The sequence below is a fragment of the Hydra vulgaris genome, chromosome 04, assembly GCF_038396675.1.
Source record: "Hydra vulgaris chromosome 04, alternate assembly HydraT2T_AEP".
NCBI classification, from domain to species: Eukaryota; Metazoa; Cnidaria; class Hydrozoa; order Anthoathecata; family Hydridae; genus Hydra; species Hydra vulgaris.
The window spans coordinates 46329511-46355044 of record NC_088923.1 but is presented as its reverse complement, the minus strand read 5'-3'; the positions used below and the strand labels follow the sequence as shown (position 1 = coordinate 46355044).

The window sequence follows — 25534 nt, the reverse complement described above, 5'->3', positions numbered from 1 at the left end:
GAATCTTCTCAATCATTGTTAATTGATTTTAGCACAAGACCTGAAAGCAACCAACATTTTATGAATAAAATAATTGAGGAAAGGTATAAAGCATTTACTGGTTTGTTACTTTACTGTTACAATTAACTTTTTTTTTTTTTTTTTTAAATAATTCACCTCCCCAAAGCCGAGAAGGCCACTACAGATGAGGAGGCTACTTGTGGTTATCACCCTCTCAACTCTATAACTCCGAAACACGAACCTTGACAAACAATGCCGCTGCGCGGAGAAATTAGTTGAGCGCGGTACTACCAGGGACGTGGTGGGAATCGAACTCGGAACCTCTCGCTTATGAAGCGAGCGCTCTACCACTACACCACTACCGCATTATAACCATATTTCAACAGTAGACAAACTAAAATAAAATAATGGCAAAGTTAAAATCAATGAAATAATGGAATAAAAAAGAATCATTTTTTTAAATATAACTAATAATAAAAATAAATCAAAAACTTCTGGATATAAAAAGTATAAATAATAGCATAAATAAAAGTAATTATGAAGACATTTCATTATAGTAAGAAAGATTAAGAGTAGTATTAACTTAGAATGTAGCATTAGGTTAAAAAGTAGTTCTAGCTTAAAGAGTAACGTTAGTTTAAAGCGTTATTGCTCTTCTTCTTTATATTTATTTTGTCTTATAACTGTCCTTATTTTGTCTATAATTTTATTTATGCTGGAGCTTTATTTGTTTATTTGGATTTATTATTTATTTATTCTTATTTATGATTGGAGTTTGAAGAAGTTTTTTGTTATAAGGCTTCAAAGACTTTTTTCAAAGTTTTTGATTTATTTTTATTAGAAGTTATATTTAAAAAAATGATTCTTTTTTATTCCATTATTTCATTGATTTTAACTTTGCCATTATTTTGTTTTAGTTTGTCTACTGTTGAAATATGGTTTTAATTTAGTAAACTTCCATGAATTTAAGTTTACTTTATTAATCATTCACCAACAGTTAAGGAAAAATTGAATTCAACTCAATAAAGTTTGGATTAGTTTTATTTTCAGGTAACATTGCAAAATATGATTTAACTGTAGTTAGATAATAACTTATTACTGTTTTGTACCATTATTTATTTACATTTATTTACTCTACTATAATATGTATGTTGTACTGTATAAATACTGATTTTTTTTTTAATTATAAAATTATCTTATCATTCTTGTAATTGTTTCAGTTGGTTGTTTTATTTTTATCATTGCCATTTGTATCAATGTTATTAGCTGGTATTTACTTAAACTTTTCGTAAATAACCTACATTATTAAGTTTTTCTTGAAAAATATATAATTTGGTTGACAAAGTCAACCAGTTTGGTATATGCAATTTTTAAAAAAACTTTCTTTAGTTAATTAAATAAAATGGATTAAGTGAATGATGAAAAAGAAGAACAAGACTTTCTTGATGTTAGTATTATATAATATTTTATATTTAAAAAGCAAAAATAAAAAATCCATTTTTTATTTAAGATAATTGTTCAAAACTTAAAGTATTATCATGAGTTTACTGTGGTTCTGCTACAGTCCATCAAGTAATTGTAGAAGTGTACACCATGAAAATTTCAAGTTTTCATTTTTAATTTTATGTTTTGTTCAAGGTCAAAAAAAAGAATTCTGTTTAAAACACATTTAAAAAAAAGATATATATATATATATATATATATATATATATATATTAGTAATACATGTGGCAAAAGTTAATTAGGTACTAAATAAATTTATATAAAGATTGCAGAAACAATTAGGTACTAAATAAAAAAATTAGTTTACTAAAAGTCAGGAAATCGCCATTGCTATTGGCGTTGCTATAGGAGCTGAAAAAACTTCACTTTAAAAAAAATCAATTATTCTTATAATATTGAATATATACATTCTAATAATATAAATGTATATATATTCTCAGAGCCGTAACCATCGGGAGAGCCCTGGCCCCTCCAAAAAATTTTTAAATTATAATTATAAGGGAAAAACATATACATAAAATAATTATAACAAATTTTTTATCCCCTTCCTCCTTTAAAAGAACCCTAGGGCCCCCTAATATCAAATTTGTGGTTACGGCTCTGATTCTGAATCTAGAATAAATTTCAAACAAGATAACATAGAAAACATAATTTTTATTTTTTACTGTTTTTAACTTAAATCTTAAACGAAATATAAAGATTTAAGCATGCCAGTGTTAACATTTTTTTAATTTTTTTAAACTTTTAAACCGGTAAAAAATGACCTTGTGACTATCAAGCTTCAGGTTTATTTGTATGAGTTACATGACGCATAATATTACTATGTTAATTATAATAATATTATGCTTAGTATATAAAGTGTTAAAGTTTTCTTTACGCCGCAGAATAATGCGCGAGTTCTCAAACCATCGTTTAAACAAACGCTAAAACACATCGCTCGAGTGGTCCGAATAAAAATAATCCGCAAAAAAGTAGGACAGTTTGCTCCAACGTAGGACAGTTTGCTCCGGAGTAAATTGTCCTATACGAACGGATAGGACAAACTAGGACGTTCTACTCCGGAGTAAAATGTCCGATCGGACAAATTACTCCGCGGACAGTTTTCTCCGTGACAGAGAGAACCATAAAAAACATCACGAATTTTAAAAACTTCATACACCATTTTTAATTCTCGATTTTAAGAGTGAAGAATTTAGTTTAGAAGTTTTGTTGACTCAATAAGGTACAGTAATATTAGGAAACTTTATAACATTAAATGTAAACATTTATTTGTAAAAATAATGTAAACACTATACATTAGTTAATATTGGAATTTCACTGTGAATATTAACAGTGTTTATATTGCAATATTAACAGTGTTAGTATTAGTTTCTTAAACTGGATATGTAAATAAAAAATTTACCAAGTAGTTGTTAGGAGTATAAATTAACAGGAATAAGAACATGGCAAAAATATGATATTTAAAACAATGTAACAGAAATGACTGGTATAAATGTTGGTCTGACAAAAACATTTAAAGAGATACAGTTAGGTAAAAGAAATTAGTTTTTAATATTTTTCAGAAACTAGATTTTCTAGGACAAGTCATTTTATTCTATAATTATAAACAGGAATAATAAAATTATAAGATTGGAAATTTTATAGTTTAGAAAATTGATTTTAAAATATCATAGAAAAGTCCTGCATTTCTTTTATTATCAACTATCTGTACATTTTATAATACTTGTTAGTGAACTACATTTTTCAGACATATATTGTTTTATTTATTTTTAAAAATTTTAAAGCTTTTTTTTTTTTTTTACAGAGAAAAAAGTTGTGGCTCAGCCATATTAATGATGATCTTGATTTGTGTATTGTTTGGCAAGTTTATATGTTGTGACACGAGAAAGTTTAGTCATTTCTACAAATATAACAAGAGCTACTGCACTTTTGAAATTCTTGTTCTTTTCTCAATAAGGGATCGCTAAAGTTTATTTCTTCCAAATAGCTTATGTATCATATTCTGTGGCATAATGAATCAGCAATTGAAAATTGTTTACATTGTTTGGTGGCAGTTTAGTCATTCTATCTTTTAAGTTGTCAATTGGATTGACGCTGAACCAGAGCCAATATCAACCATGATAATAAGCATTAAACACAAGTTTTAAAGACTGGATTTTCAAGTAAAGATTAAAATTAGTCAATATTATTATTAGTTCGATACAACAAAGGTACAAACAACAGAAGATATAAAGAACATTTTTTTTCGATCACAAAAACTCTACCACTGGTGGTACTGTTGCATTTCATAATATAGCTTCAATAATTGCTACTTTGTATAATTTTTTAATTAGTGCCAAAAAGGCACTAATTAAAAAAATATACAAAGTTTAGATTATTTAGAAATGTTGGACATTTACCATTGCCATCGAAATAAAAAAATCAGAGTATTTTATTGAAATGTTTTTTTTTTTTTTTTTGGGGGGGGGGGGGGAAAAAAGTTAAATTAAAAGAAATAAAAAACTATATAAATTTTTATTTATGCTTACAAACAGATATTAAGTTTTTATCTTTAATTACATAAAATTGTTAAAGCATGTAAAGACAATGTAAATAATCTTAAGAAGTTTACTATTATTTATGACTGACATTCTAAATGTTGTATTTAAGAATTATGGATTTAATTAACTAAAATATGTGTTGTATTATAAAAAGATTCTTTAAAAAAATTTTTATGTTGTAAAAGTATCTTTATTGTTTTTGTTGACCCTTTCGTCATCAGAGAGTCAAATGTATATGTAATGTTACATTCTTTATTATTTTATCGATTATTAATTAAGATTAAGAGTCCTTCTTGACTGAACTACTGTTGATAAAATTTTGAATCATGCCAAGGTCATATTCTAGTTACAATTTAGTTCTTATTACAATAATTTAGGTTCATTAATAAGATAGTTTAACATGAACAAAATTGATAGTTTATTGGCAAAACGTTTCTCGTCATTGGGTCTTCTAGAAATCAAAAATCTTGGGGCGTACCAACCAAAAGGTGTTCGTATAACTCAAGTTGATGGTAAAAAAACACGAACATTTTGTGTATCATGGTTTGAAAAAAAATCATGGTTAAGTGTTAGTGATGAAAAAAATTCGTTGTTTTGTTTTTATTGTGTTTTGTTTGGTGGCGAGAGCTTGTGGGCAGAAAATGGCTGTAAAGATATGAAACATCTTTCTGAGCGAATACAAAAACACGAATCCAGTAAAACACATATAAGTAATTCGTTGCAGTTTCAAATGCTCGGAAAGACAAACATTTTATCGACAATTGATGCTGGATACAGTCTTAGCATAAAAAAACATAATTAATTAGTTGAGAAAAACAGACATACATTATCGAGGGTTATAGATTGTATAAAATTTTGTGGTGTACACGAATTGCCCTTAAGAGGACATGACGAAACTATTGACTCAAATAATCGAGGGGTATTTTTAGATATGGTTTCATACACAGCTACATTGGATAGTGCGTTAAGCGATCATCTTAAAGATTCAAAAATAACAAAAAATACTTCGAAAACAAACCAAAATGAGATTCTTGAATGTATGTATAAAGTATACATAGAAGAAATTAAACGTGAGATAGATAAAGCAAGATTTGTTTCCTTGCAAGCAGATGAAACAACTGATGTATCTTGTCGTTCTCAGTTTGTCATTATTTTGCGTTATTTAAAAGGTTATCAACCAGTTGAAAGATTTATAGCATTTATTGATGTTCAGGATAGAACTGCCATGGGTCTTACAAATGTGTTAAAAGAAGAATTAAATTGTTTTGGTCTGAAGGAAAAATTAATTGCACAGGCTTTTGATGGTGCAGCAGTTATGAGCGGATCAAGGAATGGAGTGCAAAGTCTAATGAAAGAAGTTTACCCAAATGCCCATTATGTTCACTGCTATGCACACCAATTGAATTTAGTTTTGAAAAAAGTTTGTTCGTCGAATAAGCGAGTAAGAAGATTTTTTTCTACTTTAAGTGGATTTGGCGCGTTCTTTACATCCTCGCCAAAACGAAATGATTTACTTCGCGAAATTACTTTTAAACAGATACCAAGAGTTTGCGAAACACGATGGAATTTTCGTTCAAAAATAGTTACTTGCATAAAAGAAAACAAAACAAAGATTGGGGAATGTTTTAATAAAATTATAAACGATGAAGGATGGAATGATACAAGCGTGTGGCAATCTTTTGGGTTCAAAAAATGTTTGGAAGATTTAGAGTTCAACTTTTTTTATCTTTTTTTTATTCAATTTTAAAACATATTGATGTACTTTACAATATATTGCAATCAAGTAACAGGAACACTATTACAATAAAGGAGACTTTTGAAAAATTTGAGTTATCTATAAATTTTGTGCGAAATAGCATCACTGATAATGTTTCTGGATCGATTCTTAACGATTGCGAAGAAATGCATGAAAACCGAATGAAACGAAACACATCAATCGAACTACTAATAGAAAATGCTAAAGATGCTTGTGATAAAGTTATTTACGAAATTAGCGACAGGTTTAGAAGCATTGAAATATTTAAATCATTTTCAATTTTGGATCCGAAAAATTTCAAATTTAATAGACAACATTTTCCTCGGAATCATATAAAAAATATTCTAACAAACTATCCAATGCTGAGTGAAGTTAAGTTGATCTCCGAACTAACCGTTTTATATGAAAATGCTGTTTTTAGTGATATTGGCACCATTAATGCCCTATCCTAGTTTATGCATGAAAATAACTTGATTGAAACATTTTCTGAAGTATCGAAGTTGATAGAGATTGTTTTAGTCACACCTGTGTCTACAGCCAATGCTGAACGGTGTTTTAGTACTTTAAAAAGAATTAAGACACTTTTGAGAAATTCCACAGGTCAAGATCGGTTGAATGCATTAGCTGTACTATCAATACAGATAATTATTTATTTGATATTGATCAGTTTAATCAAAAAGTAATTGAAATGTTTTCTCTTATGAAACAGAGAAGAGCAGAATATTTGTATAAATAATATGCTTAAATCATTGTTTTTAACATCATTCTTTATTTCAAAATATATTATACCTTTATGAAAATTATAGTGTTAATCGTATTTTTTTATATTTATGACTTACTTCAAACTAACTAAAAGTTTTTACCATAAAGTTAAAATAAAAAAAAAATCTAAAGAAGAAATATCAAAATTTGTTCAAATCATAATGCACCACTATCAGGGCAGTTTTCAGTCAGTTTTCAGTCAGTTTTTGCTGCTTTTTACGTAGGTTTAAAAGATTCAATGCCATTAAATACTTATGCTTTATTTTGGGAGTATGCTAGCGTTTAACTCTCTCAACCAATCAAAAAACGCTAACGACCAAAAAATTCCTAATAAACACCTAAGTATCAGTTACGCTGAAAGTGAGTCGTTGCGATATTTTTTGGTTAATATTTGCTGGCCCCATTAAAGTTTATTGTCACCAGCCGCCACTGTATATATACATATATATATATATATATATATATACATATATATATATATATACATATATATATATATATATATATATATATATATATATATATATAATATATATATATATATATATATATATCAGCCTTATATGTATGTATATATATATATATATATATATATATATATATATATATATATATATATATATATATACATGCTATATGTATATATATATATATATATATATATATATATATATATATATATATGTATATATACATATATATATATATATATATATATATATATATATATATATATATATATATATATATATATATATATGTATATATACATATATATATATATATATATATATATATATATATATATATATATATATATATATATATATATATATATATATATATATATATATATATATATATATATTAGTGATATAAAGCATTCTAGCTCATACCTACTATATCGAGCAACAATGGGAATCAATAGGTTTCGAAACACTAAGCGTCTTATTAGATTTGATGATCCCAATACTCGCAAGCAGCGCAAAGTAACAGATAAAGCAGCTCCAATTCGTGATATCTGGACAATGCTTAACAAAAATTTATCGCAAATCTATAAGCCAACAGAAAATTTAACAGTAGATGAACAACTTTATCCTTTTCGTGGTCGCACAAAGTTTACTCCGTACATTCCCTCAAAACCAGCCAAATATGGCATTAAAATATGGTGGGTTTGTGATGCTGAAAATGCTTTTCCTCTTAATGGTATCATTTACACTGGGAAAACTGGTCATATACGAGAAAAAAACCAAGGTGAAAGAGTTGTTAAAGAACTCGCAGTTTGCGTACAAAGGCAGTGGGAGAAACATTTGCATGGATAATTTTTTTTACTAGTTTATCTCTTGCTCAACAATTGCTCTCATGGAACTTGACTATAGTTGGCACATTAAAGAAAAATAAACCATACATTCCACCGATAATGGGTCCAAATAAATCAAGAGAATTATACTCATCTATATTTGCCTTCCATGAAAACATAACAATGTGCTCTTACTTACCAAAAAAAAAAAAATCAGTAATTCTTTTATAAACAATGCACTCTGATATTGCTGTAAATGAGGATCTAAAAAAAAGCCACACATTATTACTTATTATAACAAATGCAAAACAGGAGTTGATACCATGGACCAAATGATAAGTAGATACACTACACAACGTCGTACTTTCAGATGGCCACTGGTAATGTTTTTTAACATGTTAGACATCAGTACGCTTGCATCGTATTTGATTTATTATGAAAATAATAAGATGATTAAAAAAAAACCAATCAGCGAAGGTTGTTTATGCGCCAATTAAGTGATAAGCTTGCTAAACCAATGATAAACATTCGGTATCAAAACTTGCAGGTAAGAAGGCATTACAATACTAAGATTGCTATTGAAAGTGTGATTGGACAGCAAAGTGTGGATCAAGTTTTAATTCCATCAGTTGAAAGAGATTCATCTGGAAGAAAAAAATTACTGGTTCTTGCCATATTTGTTACCAACAGCCAACAAAGAAGAGAAGAAAAACAAGAAAGAGTTGCTCTCAATGCAATAATCCTGTGTGTGACGAACATTCATTTGGTTTTGTTAAATGTGTTGAATGTAATATATGAGTGTTTTTTTGTTAACTTTTTTATAAACTTTATATTTTATTTAGAAAAATGTAGCAAATTGGTAACTGAGTTTTTAAGTTCAACCAATTTTGAGATTTCTTATTGCGGATACCAGGGTACCCGGTTGCGTCCACAAAGCATGTTCACTTCAAACTTAATTATTTTAAGAAATTTTTTTGTTTCTGGTATTTTTTATGCACAACTATGTTAAATTTGAGCCATATAATGCATATCTAAATGCCCAAAGTAAAATAGTATCAACAAACTTATTTACATTAAAAAATGTGCTGTAGTGGGCACCCGGGTACCCGGTTGTGCACAAAAGGGTAAAACGGTTTTTTCAATAGGTTTATTTATGAATTCAATAGTTAATGATTACTGCGTAGGCACAGTGGGCCAGTGACTGAACAAAAATATAAAAAAAAAAATCAGAATTTTAATGTCTAAATGGTTTCAAACCATTTTAAAGATACTATAAAACAATTTAAAAACGTTTATATACACTTAAAGTTTTAATGAATATACAAATGCTGTGGTTGAAATAGACGCGAAAGACAATTTTTTTTTTTTTTCATCCGTTTATTAAACCATAAAATATGAAAATTTACAATAATATTTTATAAACACACATAAATAAGCTCATATAGTTAAAAACTAGTCAATGGAGTGACACCGAAAAAAAACAAAAAAAAACAACAAATAAAGTACAGAAAGAATTATAAATAAGAAAAAAAAAATTAAAAAAAAAAAGAAAGAAAGAAAGGAAAATGAAGCACTAATAAATAAAGATGATATTAATAATTGGAATAATAATATAATAAAAAAATAATAATATTAATAATAATGTGAATAAAAAAACAAATAGTAACTATATCATGATAACCTTACTAAAAATTATAACTAATGATAAAAACAATGGTAAAAATAATTATAGTAAAGTTTATAACTACATCAGAAATTAATAAAATAAACATAACAATTGCAAAAATTTGGACAATAACCATAAAAACAATTACTAAAATTGAATCACTATCACTATCATTATAAATAATATCATTAAGATTTAAAAAACAAATTAACGATTATAGTAATATTAGTAGAATTAAAAAAGACAGTATAAAATAAAATTAATAATAGTTTTATAAATACAGTAATATAAAAAAAGCAATAATAATAAAAGATAAAATCAATATTCATTAAATATATGCTCAAATATAAGTTTCTTAATTTGGTTTCGATTGAGAAGAAGAATATTAGTAATAAAAGGGTATTTAGTTAAAATATTTTTTTTTAAATGGTATTATTTGGTTCCAGTGAGAAATACATTGATGTTTAATAGAGAGCTTGCCATATCTGATAGGAAGTGTGCAAGTTAAAATTTTCAGTATTTCGAGTGTAATATTTGTGTGTGTCACTTATTTTAACAAAAAAATTATTGAACGAATTTGGTAGTTTATTTTGAAGAAATTAATCACAAAGAAACAATCATAAAGCTTTACAAGATCTTGAAATTTAAGAATTTTTAATTCAGAAAACCTATTTTCTATATTACATCGTAAGGGAGAAAATGTCATAATTCTTAAGGAAGTGCGTTGTAAACTGTTTATAGGATTTAATAGAAAACTACCTTTTTGACCCCAAATAGTGCAACAATAACTTAGATGTGAGGAGAACAAAGAATAGTAAATTGATATTAAAATATGTTGGGGAACATAGTGTCGTATTAATGACAGCTTACTATTGGCACGTGAGAGTTTTTTATTTAATTGAATTAGTTGATAGTACCATTATAGGAAAATTAGATTATTAATTAAATTAAATTATCAATTAGAAAAAAAAATTATAAAGAGAAAATTTTATATATGCTTCAAATGTTATATTTTATTGCCTCACTTTTGCTTTTAATTGACAATATATTTTTTTTATTGCTACATCTTGCTTTTATACTATGGTTGTTCGCCGTATTAACCTAATATTAGGGCTATATTGACTAAAATTAGGATGAGTAATAATATGAGGTCTGCACTTCTTATGAAAGTATTATTTTTTTAATTTGTTGCTATGGATACCAAGTTTTGGAAAGCAAAAATCTATTTTTGGTATTTGCAGTTATTTTTACGGGTGCTCTGTTCACCATTTTTTATATAAGTACTAATATGAGGTCGCGCTTTTTAAAAAAGTGAATTCATTTTTTATTTAGTTGCTATGGATATATATATATATATATATATATATATTATATATATATATATATATATATATATATAATATATATATATATATATATAATTAATTAGTAAAAAACACTTATCTAACTTTTAAGATAAAAGTTAGATAAGTGTTTTTTACTAATTAATTATTGCTCTGTTCTTTAAGACCATTGAGCACTCTATTTGTAAAATACACTAACATAATTTACATATATATATATATATATATATATATATATATATATATATATATATATATATATATATATATATATATATATATATATAAGCTTATATATATATATACAAGCTTATATATAAGATTTTTATTAAATCATTTATATAAGCTGTATATATATAAGCTTTTTATTAAATCATTTTCTTGATCAGTTGGTTTGCTGAATGATTCGTAAAATTGTTTATTAAGACAATTGGCTATGTTAACATTTGTTGTTAAATTTATGCCTTTAGCATTGATTAATGAAATAATTTTATTTTTATATGATTTTTGATTATTTATATATTTGTATAATAATTTTGGGTTAAATTTGCATTTGTTTATTATCGATTTTTCATGTTTAATTCGGGCATTTTTTACTAATTTTTTCAATTCTCTTGCTTTTCTATTGTAATCAGTTGAAAGTTGTTTTTTATGCTCAGATGATTTTGCAGCAGATTTTATAAGAAAATATAATTTTTTTTTTTGATTAGCTGCCTTTTTGATATCATTATCGTGCCATTTAGTAGAGCTATTTTTAATTTTATTACTATTGATACAGATTTTTGGTATATGAACATCTATTAGATTTTTATAAGGTTTTATTAGAATGTTTATCATTTCGTTTATGTCTTGATTATTGAATAGTTTAAACCAATTGATGCTGTTGAATGCTATATTTAGATTAGAATAGTTATCTTTTTGGTACATTTTGATTATTTTTTGATTTTTTTGTATAGCGTGTGATTTATTTAGGTAAAAGTCTCAGGTTAGTGTTGAATGACTGAGATATTGGATCATTAACGTTAATTGTATAGATCTTGCTCGGGTCATTTGTAATTACTAGATCAATAATGTTATTGTTTAGAGTTGGTTCTAGTACTGATTGTACTAAGAAATTTGAATTGAGAGTGCCTAGAAAGTCTATACTGGATTGACGTGTACAATTTGATCCTCCATTAATGTCCCATAATATGTCTGAATAATTGAAATCGCCTGCTTTAAGAGACTTCAGAAACGTTTTGAGCTAACTAGTTGGCAAGCTGATGTGATGAAATAGTTAATTGCATTATTTAATTGGTGTTCTGAGTGTGGTGGTCTGTAGATGCAACAGATAAGGATGGATTCTGCTTTAGTTTTAATTTCACACCAGATAGATTCAATTATAGAACTGCTTAATTATTGATAATTTATTACTAGTGATTGAATGTCTTTTCTTATGTAAATCACCACACCTCCACCTTTTTTACTAGTTCGATTTTTATTATAATGAGTGTAGTTAGATAGGAAGATTTTTCATCAAACCAGGATTCAGTTATGCATATAATATGTGGTTGGTTTCGTTGAATCAGAATTAATTGAAATTCATCCCATTTGTTATTTAGTGAAGTTGCATTTGAATAGAAGCAATTTAATTTGTTTAATGTTTGAATATCTGAATTAAATGAGTATGGTTTAGATAGTTTTGATTTCAATTTTTTTAAGTTTTAACTTTTTCAAAGTTCGCCTGAGCGGATCCCCCAATAATATTTTTTCCCGTTGTGTTCATTGTAACGTTGCTTCCCATTATTTCCAAGAACTTCATGAGTAAGAGCTGCATTTCTAGTGTTTCTGATTTTTCTTAATTCATTGTCAAATAGTCGTTCATTTTCAGTTTTTTCCTTGTTAATGTAAACGTTTTTGAAGATATCAATTTATTTTAATTTTTTTGAATTAATAATTACTAATTTTTGAGTGTCTATGCTGTCAAGTTCGATTAATATCAGGTCTGGACGTCTTTCTGATCGTTTATTTTTTTTGTTAAACGTATTATTCTTTTTGTATTATTTAATAAAAGGTTGGCATTTATCGCTTTTAGCTTTGTTTCGATTTTTTGTTTATCATTTTCTAAGATTGTATTTTTGTCTTCACTGGGTAATTCGATAAAACCGCTGACAATAATATTCTTTTCAAATTTCTTTTTGGTATTGAATTCAGTGGTAATTTTAGCCATCATTACAATTTCAATTTCTTTTGGTTTTGTTATACTTTGCTTTGTTGCTTCTGCGTATGAGAATATTGCTGGATTGTCTGCAGTGGAAATCAACACTCTTTCTGCTTTAAGTTTATCAATTTCGAGACGTTTCGCTTCATTTTTGGCTTCTAATGAACTAACTCTTGTAACAAGAGTTGAAACTAGTGATGATAGTTTTCCTCACCAAGAATGCAGTTGTTTGCTAAGCTCACTTGGGTTCCCTTGTGCGATCCCTGGCCAATTTTCTTCTTGAAAGAAATCCATGTTATTTATAGAAAAATCTACACTCTCAAAGATAAGTAAGCCTTTGGTAGGAGGGCCTACCAAAAGCCAACTTACCACCCTAAATACCATTGAATTACCTCCTGATCTCTAAACTTTTTGAAAAACAAATAGAACTGTTAGTTATTTTGTGTTTTTTCCGCTTTGTATATATGTATATATATATATATATATATATATATATATATATATATATATATATATATATATATATATATATATATTTATATTTATATATATATATATATATATATATATATATATATGTATATATATGTATATATATGTATGTATAAATATATATAAATATATAGACATATATATATGTATATATATATATATATATATATATATATATATATATATACGTATATATATATGTATGTATAAATATATATAAATATATATACATATATATATATATATATATATATATATATATATATATATATATATATATATATACGTATATATATATGTATATATAAATATATGTACATATATATATATATATATATATATATATATATATATATATATATATATATATATATACATATATACATACATACATACATATACATAAATATATATATACATATTTATATATATACATATAGCATATACATATATATATATACATATATATATATATGCATATATATATATACATACATATACATAAATATATATATATATACATATAGCATGTATATATATATATATACATATAGCATGTATATATATATATATATATATATATATATATATATATATATATATATATATATATATACATATATATATATATATATATATATATATATATATATATATATATATATATAAATATATATGTATATATATATATGTATAAATATATATATATATATATATACATATATATATATATACATGCTATATGAATATATATATATATATATATATATATATATATATATATATATATATATATATATATATATGTATATATATATATGTATAAATATATATATATATATATACATATATATATATATACATATATATATACATATATATATATATACATGCTATATGAATATATATATATATATATATATATATATATATATATATATATATATATATATATATATGTAGATATATGTATGTATATATTATATATATATATATGTATATATATACACATATATATATATATATATATATATATATATATATATATATATATATATATATATATATACGTATATATATATATATATATACATATATATATATATATATATATATATATATATATGCTTATTTATTTATTTGCAGATCCTCAAGAAAATCCAATGCCAAAAGAATTAGATATATATATATATATATATATATATATATATATATATATATGTATATAATTTGGTCTGACTTTATTAAAACTAACCTGAATTATAAACATTATTATCATTATCAGAAACCTCATGCTCTAACATATTGTTAGGCACCCAATCACCATCCTCGCCATAAGAGTTATTGCTAGAAATATCACTGTTGGATCCTATTAATGCAACCAAATAGACCTCCTTTTCTACATCACATAATCTGAAATAATATATATATATATATATATATATATTTATGTATATATATATATATATACATACATATACATAAATATATATATATATACATATAGCATGTATATATATATATATATGTATGTATATATATATATATATATATATACATATATATATATATATATATATATATATATATATATATATATATATATATATATATATTATATATATATATATATATATATATATATATATATATATATAACTTCGGTAGAATGACTTCCGACGTAATAAAAGAAGTAACTATTAATCCTCCGGTATCAAAAGAGGACAGTAGAAATTTGTTAGAATGTTGACTCTTAAATGATATTTCGTCTTTTTTATGAGGCAGGTTCTTTTTTTTGTGATATAAAATTATTAATTTCTATTGAAGGCAGAGGTTACACATTTTTGATGTTGTTTTTACTGGTTTGCGGCGTTTTATAGTTTTCCACGTTATTGTGTGTTTTATATTTTTTTCTTTTAAACTCCATTTTCTTTAGATAGCTTGGTATCAATTCAAGTGTTGACACTGGAGCTTCACCTTAAACTATGTAGCTACTTGCAAAGAACTTTATATATTTACTTTAGCCTTACACCAAAAGATTTTTAGGAAACTAGCATATCAATTAGCAGATGCTAATAAATTGGCTTTGCCAAAATCATGGATGGACAATCATTGTGCTGGGAGAGATTGTTTTACGTCTTTCCTCCAAAAAAATACAACATTGTCTTTAAAAGCTTTAGAGGCCACAAGCATTGCACCTACAAACTACAAACTGTAGTTACAGTTTAAAAGCCTGAAACTACTGTTTCAGGCTTTTAAACTGTAACTACAGTTTAAAAGCCTGAAACAGTAATCTCAAGAAAGGGCCAAAAGCAAGTTGGGGTAATAAACTCAGCAGAAAGAGGTGCTTTTGTTACCTTAGTATATGCTGCCTCACATTTTGCACTTATCATTGAAAGCACTAGATTATGCGACAGCAAATAAAATTATCAAATTAAGTTTTTCACCCCATTGCACCCACAATTTGTAGCCTCTAGATAGAACTGTCTATAATCCTTTTAAAATGGCTGTAAATACAGCCATCAACAGTTGGATGGTCAGTAACTCTGGAAAAGGTATGACAATTTATAATATACCAGAAATAGTGAAGGTTGCCTTTCAATTTAGAATAAAACCAAATAACATACTGAGCGATTTTTCTTAAATGTGGCTTCCACTTATTTAACCTTCAAACATTTAAAAATTTAGACTTTACTCCAAGTTCAGTAACAGAAATGCCTGTGCCAGTCAAAACTAATTCTCAATTAACAATGCTTCAATCTTCGAAGGTTGCAGTTTCACCAGAACAATCCACTTTTGCTTCAAGTTCAATTTGTTCATCACAGGAGCCTTCAATATTTCAAGTAAAATCAATTTCATAATGCTCTGTGCTTGCAACTCCAGATAAAGTAAGGCCATTAGCAAAGGCAATAGAAAGAAAGCCTTCAAAAAACACACGCAAGAAGAGAACTTCATCTATATTGACTGATTCCCCTTTCAAAAATTCTGTGAGATCATCACAGCCACTGCCAAAAAAATGCAAAAGTTCTGCTTAGGGAAAAGGAAAAGGCAAAGCAACAAAAAAAAACATACACAAGAATTTTCATCATCAGAAGATGAAAACTACTGTATCATTTTTGTGGATACTTGGGTTAATAACAGAGATACTGAAAAATGGATTAAATGTTGTTAGTGCTCAAGCTGGGCACATGAATAATGTACAGCTGGAGGATCCAGCTATATTTGTCATAACTGTGACTCTGATGATGATTTTAAACGGTCATAGTGTTTTAGTGTATAAACTATATATGTTATTTTTAATAAATTATAAATGATATAATACTTGTTTTCTTTTTGAAAATATTTTTTTTACCTTTTAGACCTACACTTGTAATAAAACATATTTATGACAACTTGCTTCTCTTATCATGACAGCTGCCCCGAAGGTTGGGCAAGTTGTCATAATAAACTACCATATAAAATAGTTTTTGTGAAAATTGACCGATTAGTTTTTGAAATATGACAACGTGCCCCGCTCTCCTCTACTGCAAGTTAAATAGGACTTTGGATTCAAAGCACTGCTGTTGAAGAACAAGCCCAGAAAATTCTTTACTTTGAGGTTAGCGATAAAGTAATTAAAAAAAAATCACAACAAGCAAGCCTACTGCTTAAAGATCCAATTTGATGCTAATTTTCTAATATACTTTCATGTCTCAGGTCCTGGTAAAATTGTCTGATTGCTTCTTTATTCATTAAATAAATACTTTTTGTAATTTGAAGCGTGGTTCTATTATAATTCTTTTAAACTGCTGCAATACTTTTAAATTTGTCTGCAAATTTGTTGTAAATTTGTCTTTTAAATTACCCTAAAAGCTAAGGTTCAGATTTTTGTTTGTCAATGAATGTTTGTGTTTTTTTTATCTTTAATTTCACTCACCCTCTAAAAGAACAACTCATTTAGTAATTTTGGAAATAATAACATAAATGCATAAATTACTAATAGGCATTCTATAAATCATTTAGCAGTTTTTTTGAGGCTAACAAATTTTGCGATAGATTTTTTCCTTATTTATTGCAAAAAAAGTTCGTTTTTGTTGATTAGTTGCTTGGTTTTTGTTTTTTACATTTTGTTACCAAAAGTTTCTTTTAGTTACTTTTCAAACAGTTTGAAATAAAAGCAAATATATATATACATATATATACATATATAAATATACATATATGTATGTATATATATATATATATATATATATATATATATATATATATATATATATATATGAGTAAATAAAAGCACATAAAAAGCTGACAAAAGAAAGAAGCTTTTTAATTAAAAAATGTTACTTAGCATCTTTAATAGCTTATAGTCTTCTTTTTTTAAGTTTGAAGTTGTTATCACAATAGTACGCCATTACTAAAAACGAAGAACTGACAGGGTATAGATTTATTAATTGTTCATTGTCAAACAACTTAAGCAATAATTAAAAACAAAAACAAATTTTTACTGCTCAGTTAGAGCGTGTTCTTTTGTACTCAGAATACCAGATTACTCTAAAATTATGACATAAACACGCAAACAATATACAAAGAGAGAACTCTTAAATTTGATAAAGACATTAGGAATCAAATAGTTTGACGCCTTATTGTCAAAGCCCGTAATGCCAAAAAACAATAATGAACTTGTTTTAAAAATTAAATAATTTTACGAAGAAAGCTGCAAAGGAAAACAATGGTCAATTCTATATTTGATTACAGATCTAAAACAACGTTGTCTAGATGATGATGAGACTTTAAAGATAGCTTTACCATGCGATTAAACGTGGCAACGTAAAAGATGTCGATAAAAACCATTCAACTTTTAAAAAATGTTGAATAGTTTTTAGTACTTTCAATGGTAATTAGCTTTCTAAAGCAAGCGCTCTAACCACCGCGCCCTGGTGCCATATAATCATTTTTCATAAACTATATATGTATGTATGTATGTATGTGTATATATATATATATATATATATATATATATATATATATATATATATATATATATATATATATATATATATATATATATATATATATATATATAGCAGGGCCGTCTTAAGGCCATCGGGGGCCCTAGGCTAGACTTAATTTGGGGGCCCCCTTTTTCCTTAGTAAAAAAATTAAATCAAACACTAAAATAGGAAACATTTATTAAAGCAATGATAAAATTTACATGTGACGTTTACGTGATTTTTTTCTTGAAAATTCTTTAATAATATCATCAAAACCAATGGTTAAAAGAACATCTGATTCAATTGACATTAACGACAAACAGTTCAATCTTTCTTGCAGCATGGTTGAGCGGAGTTCATTTTTTATAAGTTTTAGTTTTGAAAATGATCGCTCGCCAGTGCAATTTGAGACCATCATTGACAGAAAAATTCTAAGGGAAATTTCAATATTTGGAAAAGTTGATTCCAAGTGGTCTCTTTTTAATGTTGAGTAAAATTCTGTAAATGAATGTTCATCTTTTGAAATGTAATATTTAAATTGCTGGCACTCAAAAAAAAGTTCATTTTCATTTACGTCCTTCTTATAAATTTGTGCTAGGTTTGAACAATGGTCTTTTAGTTCAACATTGGCAATTGTTTGAATGTTTACTAGAAATCCGAAATTGTCATTGATCTTCTCATATGCTGATGTTCTTTTTTCTAAATTTGATGTTAGTGAATCAATAACAGGAAGGTATGTTTCAATTTTGAATTTATAACTTCCCTGAAATTTCCAATTCTTCAGCCTCACCATCAAAGAAGGCCATACGTCGGCTTCTTTTTTTTGTTCTTTTTGAAGAATCTCTGTAGTCAGTGTTTGGAAGCAAGATTTTGGCTTTTTTCTGGTAATTCTCAAATTGACTCCTCAAATCTTTAATGAAATGCAACAATGACTTTAGAATCCGAACTGCAACATCCAGGTTTAAATTTTCTTTCTGTAAAATCTTCGATGTTTCATTAAAATGACAAAGAGTATCATTCGAGAAAATTGTCAGAAAAACTCAATCTCAAAAGTGTTCATTTTCGTGATGAGATTTTGAGCATCATTTTGAGTTTCTTTTGACTGACTTATGTCCTTGATCAATGTGCTTTTTTAATCTCATCATAACTGTCATGCAGACAAGTCACAGCATCTGCACGTGCTGACCATCGAGTTCCAGAAAGCTGTTTGACAATTTTTTTGCCTTTGCCAACAAAAGACAGAAGCACTTGCCAACGATGAGTTGATGCAGAAAAAAAGTTGTAGAGGCATTGAACAAAGTCAAAAAAAATAATTGCTTCTAAACAACATCCAGCTGCACTGTTGCCAACCAGATTTAAAGAATGTCCAGCACAAGGAATAAACAATGCTGATTCACTTTTGTCTTTAATCCTCTTTTGTAGGCCTGAGTACTGTCCTGCCATATTTGATGCATTATCGTATGACTGCCCACGACAGTCAGATATTGAAATTTCATTTTCTTGTAAAAAATTCAAAATCACTGTTTCTAAATGTTCAGCTCCATGCCCGTGAATGAGAACAAATTGCAAAAAACGCTCAACTGGTGCCAGATCTTTAACATATCGAACTGTAAAAGTTAATTGATCTACATGTGACAAGTCTGGAGTTGAGTCAACGCTGATTAAGTAGTATTTTGCTTTTTTTAATTCAGAAATTATTTCGCTCAAAACTTTATTTCCCATTAGGCATATAAACTCCTCACAGATATTGGCGGAGAGGTATGAAGTATTACCTTTTCCAGAATTTCCATATTTTTTCATGTGTTCATGTAGGAATGGGTTAAACTGGCTAAGTAACTCAAGAGTTCCTAAATAATTACCATTTTGCTCTGAACCAATGGTTTCATTGTTTTCACAATTTTTGTGATGTTCAGAACCATTCTCGTGTCCAGATATACATTTTAAGGCATTTTTCCAGTCATCAAATCCAGTTGTGGAAAAATTAGAGTGTTTGCTGGAGAATAAGGTACAAGCAAAGCAAAAAACAGAACCTGTTGAAGGTGAGTATAATAGCCATTCACGATTGACAAATTCGCCATTGTGTAGTTCACGTCTAAAGCAAGATTTTGATAAGTACCTTTTTTGTCCGCAACTCAACCTTTCCGAATTTTTGAAGCTCCCATCATTGTTCTGGCACATGGACGGGCCATTAGAAATCCAAAATGATTGAGCTTCTTGGGATAACTGATGCCACAATGCTGGGTCAGTTTCTTGAGTAGTTTTTGTTGTTGCGTTTGGATAAGTTTTAATTTGATTTGATTCTGGCTCCTGTGCTGGTTCTGGCTCCTGTACTGGTTCTGGCACCTGTGCTGGTTCTGACTCTTGCTCTGGTTCTGGCTCCTGCTCTGGTTCTGGCTCCTGTTCTGGTTCCAGTTCCTGTTGAATTTCTAGAGTTTCATTTGGCAACAAAGCACTATCAATGCTTACGAAATTTGAAGTTAGACAAAGAAATACATCTTCGGACACAACAGGCTTTGACTTTTGTACCAAAAGAAATGATGTCAAAGAAAGATATTTTGAAATGTCTTCTTTTGCTTTAGCGGCTTTTTTCCTCTTTGCAGCACCACTTTGATAAGTCCGATTAGACATGTTAAATGACTTTTTTTCAAAACAGATGTTTTAAGTTGATCACAGCAATTTCAAATTCAATCTAATGGGATATTTTAAGTGCTTGTATTTAACACTTCTTATCGGAAAGTTTATTTTCGGACGCATGCATGCATTTTTGCTTATCAAGAAAAAAAAATTCCCTAGGCCCCCAAACTGAAAAACTGATACTTTTCTAAAAATAATTAAAAAAAATCTTATCAAGAAAAAAATTATTCCCGAGGGGCCCCCAAACTACGATTTCTTCAGAAAATTTAGAAATATAATTTTTTATTTATATAAATTTGAAAAAAAATCCAGACACATTTTGGGGGCCCCTAAAAATCGGGGGCCCTAGGCTGCAGCCTACCTAGCCTATGCGTTAAGACGGCACTGTTAACGAGTTAGTTACTATTCCGTCAAGCATTGTCATATCAATTATAAAAGTAACCTTTATAGTAATCACTCTACAAGAAACATATAGATCCAGTAAAAAAGGTTTTAATGCACTTGTATGAAATTGAAGATTAGCTTCTTCCTTTTTACTTTTATGAAGTCTCCTTTTCATACTGCAAGTGAATACTTTTACAAAAGTGATAGCTAGAGCCTTTTGAATTTATACAAAAAACAATATTTTTAAATTTAAGCTAAAGAAGTATAATTGCTGTGCTAAACAGAGTATTTTCTTGCTTTATCTCTTCTGTATAGTTTTGGGCATTAAATTTTGGTTTAAATAGTTTGAGATAAAGCTCTATGTAACCCTACTTTTACATACAAAGTTCCATTTATCTCCATCTCAAAACACTCACTTAAATCAATCATACTTATAATACTAGTAAAAGTATGATTCAGCATGCTTTATAAAGACTTTTGCTGACAATCTATGAATAGCTTTATAAAGACTATTTTGCTGAGGCATCAGTAAATTGAACACCTTCAAGATAACATTCCAGCTTTTCTTCTCGAATCCTTTTAAAGCTCGGATATATTTTCACATTGTGAGACAGAACTGAGTTTCTCAAATTGCATTAAACCATTTCAATCTGTTTGAGTTTTTGAAGCAAGTACTTCCTCTAATTCATTGTTGTGGGATTCAAAAAAACCAATTCTTCTTCTCATTAAAGCTACATCGACACATATAGAAGTTGTTTTTAAAATATAAGAAAAGTTTTTTTCATCTGCAACTTTAATACTCTTTGAGACAGCAAGGAACAGAGATATATAGTGTTCATAAGAGTTCATAAATCGTTTATTATTTAGGGTAGATTATGGTAATAAGAGCACCTTAAGCGAAAATTGGAATATTTTCAAAATTAATTATGCTGGATACAAAATTTTTGAGAATAAACAAATTTTAGGGATCTCTACTCATGGTCCGCTTAGATATTTGGGCACCCGAAATTTTTTTCTCAAAAATACAGAGGTTTTCAAAAAGTAGGAAAAGTGCTCATATTATCAAGACCACTTGATAATATGAGCACTTTACATTAGCTCAAAAAAAATAACATTAATTAATAAAAAAGGTGCCAATCTGACAATTAGAACTAATTTTTGGAATATAATGACTCGTTATTAACAAAACTTATCATTAAAAGATCAAATATTAGGCCACTTTTTGTTGAAATTGAATTATGCTTTATTCAATTTAAAATACCTCTTTAAGGAGCAAGAAAGTACAGCAGCGGTTTCAGACTTAGATTGAACAGGCCTAGTTTACAGGATGTGCGGCATGAAGTGTTAACTAGTTAACTGTTGTGAAATAATTTCATTCAAAGCTAGGAGAATTTCACTTTTTAAATAAATATTTTGTTAACGCATTGAATGAAACTGATTTTTATATTGTTATTTATAATAGAAAAAGTTAATTGAGGGGGCCTCATTTTATATTTTGCCACAGGGTTCCTGATATCTATGCGACGGCCCTTATATCTATGAAACGGCCCTGATTTCTATCATCACTCAATTTTGTATATAAATTAATAGTTTTTTAAACCAAAATTGACCACGAAATAATGTCGAACTTTTAATTGCCTAGTACTCATGTTCATAATTGTACCTACAAGTGGCAACTAGGCAACAAATGCACAAAATATTATTTGTACTATTCTCAACTAGACTTATATTCATCCATAAACTTTAAGATTTATAGTATTATCTTACAGTATTCAAAAATTGACCATATAAAATTTGTAACCCCCTCAAATTTAGAGGGTTACAAATTTCAAACACCAAAAAATGCTGGATCCGTCTCTGATTAACTGTAAAGATACCTTACATTTTCAGAATTTTATGGTCATAATTTTTTATTTTTTACACTTTATGTATAAATTACATTCATTATAAATTATACTTGATTTTTTTCTAGTTTATTTCTTACCAAAAAGTAGTTTATTTTAACATTTCAAGCTTAAAAAAGATAAGAAATAAAACTTTTTTTGATGACTACTCTGCGCCTCTTAGTGCAAGTGGCCAAATTTTATGCTTTTTTTTAATAACAAAGTTATTTATTAGTTTTTAAAGTTGCTAAATTTAAAGGTATGTTAATCTTTAAGCTCTTTACTTTATTAAACAAGACCATTGAAAAAACAAGTTAAAATAAAACGATTCTTTTCTATTAGCAAATATGGGGTAACTCGATACAGCACTTGTGACCCTTAACCTTTTGAATTCCATTGTATCATAAACAATTGTAAAAATCACTTCTTTTCTTCTTCAATCTTTCAATTTTCTTCTTCTTCAATCAATTAATTTTAAGGTAAATAAATTTTTTATGTAAATATAATACTAGAAGATTCAATTTCGATATATATTGATTATTTATTGACGCTTAAGAGTGACTTTTAAAACGGTATAAAATCTGGGTTTCTGAAATGTGGTTAGGACCAATTGATGCATTGGGTTATATTTATTATTTTTTTTGACTTTAAAGTACAAATTTGTCTTTTCTTTAAAGAAAATCATAGGTTGAATCAAGGTACCCCAAACTTTTATAAAATTTAAACAGTTTCTTTATGAGCGATTTCAGCTTTAAAGAGGTGCCCAAAGCTTTGAATTTGAGAAATATGCAGAAATGAACTGGAAAAATATGTAAATATGAACTGAAGAAATACCTGGTTCAAAGCAAACAATGTAAACAAACTTATTATTTCATTAAAGAAATTTACTATTTAATTTACCTGATTTAATAATAAATATAAAACCTTCGATCTAATTTACCTGATGACAATTAAAAAATCTACCACCTAATTTACCTGATGACAAATAAAAAATCTACCACCTAATTAACCTGATGACAAATAAAAAATCTACCATCTAATTTGCCTGATGACAAATAAAAAATCTACCACCTAATTTACCTGATCACAAAAATTAAAAATCTACCACCTAATTTACCTGATGACAAATAGCAAATCTACCACCTAATTTACCTGATGACAAATAAAAAATCTACCACCTAATTTACATAATTTGATAATAAATACCAATCAAATTTATCAATAAAGCACTTAAAGTTTTTTATGTGAGGCCAAGTTTAAAATCTTGGCCTCACATAAAGTATATTGAATCAAAAGTAAGCAAAACAATTGAAGTACCGAGCATTCATTAACTCCCAAAGTCTACAATTAATATACTTCAGCTTCAGTTATCGCTACATTAACTGTGCATAACTACATTAACTACAATATCTCTTGGGCTTAGTACACAACCTTCTAAACTTAGAAAAAAAATTCAGCATACAAAAACATGCGAGCAGAATTATTTACATAAAAAACGATTCTGGTGATTTAAAGTTGTTAATGAGGGACATTAAAATAATGAATGTACATGAAATTATAATATTTCAGTACGTGACATATACGTATAATTTAATAGTTTTACACCAAAAAGTTTTGAAAAAAAAAATTAAAGAAAAATTCAACCAATAACTATTCCTTAAGATTTAATGATTTGCTTAAAAAGTCGTTATTAAAACATATTGAGGACCATTGATCTGGAACAATTTTGATAACAATTTTGATATGATGAAATCAGTAAACTCGTTTAAGTTTCTACTAAAAGGAAAAGTTTTAGAATAACTATTTGAGTTAAGTAGCAACTATTTATTTTATATGCATTGGCTTATCTTATTTAAAGTTAATATATGTAACCAAGAAACCGAATATGTAACGGAATCTTTGAATCTATATCAAAAGATATATGTTACAAAACTATTAATAAATCTCTAAAAATAATTATACTTTGAAGCGTAGTAAGAGGGTGTAAGTATTAGTATGTATAGTATTAAAGGTGTAGTATTGAAGGTGTAGTATTAAAAGAGGGTGTAAAAGCGTAGTATTAAAAGAGGGTGATGATGTTTTTTTTTTTTTTTTTTTTTTT

General features: G+C 27.1%; 2 protein-coding genes across 2 annotated transcripts; one reads left to right on the top strand and one right to left on the bottom strand.

The window, feature by feature from the left end:
* Positions 1 to 4974: 4974 nt before the first annotated feature.
* Positions 4975 to 6251, top strand: LOC136079447 (SCAN domain-containing protein 3-like). The gene is made up of 2 exons (XM_065795186.1): positions 4975 to 5726; positions 5900 to 6251. Exons 1-2 carry the CDS (start codon positions 4975 to 4977, stop codon positions 6249 to 6251), a joined length of 1104 nt encoding a protein of 367 aa, XP_065651258.1.
* A 12498-nt stretch (positions 6252 to 18749) lies between these two features.
* Positions 18750 to 19325, bottom strand: LOC136079446 (uncharacterized). The gene has a single exon (XM_065795184.1). The coding sequence runs from the start codon at positions 19323 to 19325 to the stop codon at positions 18750 to 18752; it is 576 nt and encodes a 191-aa protein (XP_065651256.1).
* Between the last annotated feature and the right edge of the window lie 6209 nt (positions 19326 to 25534).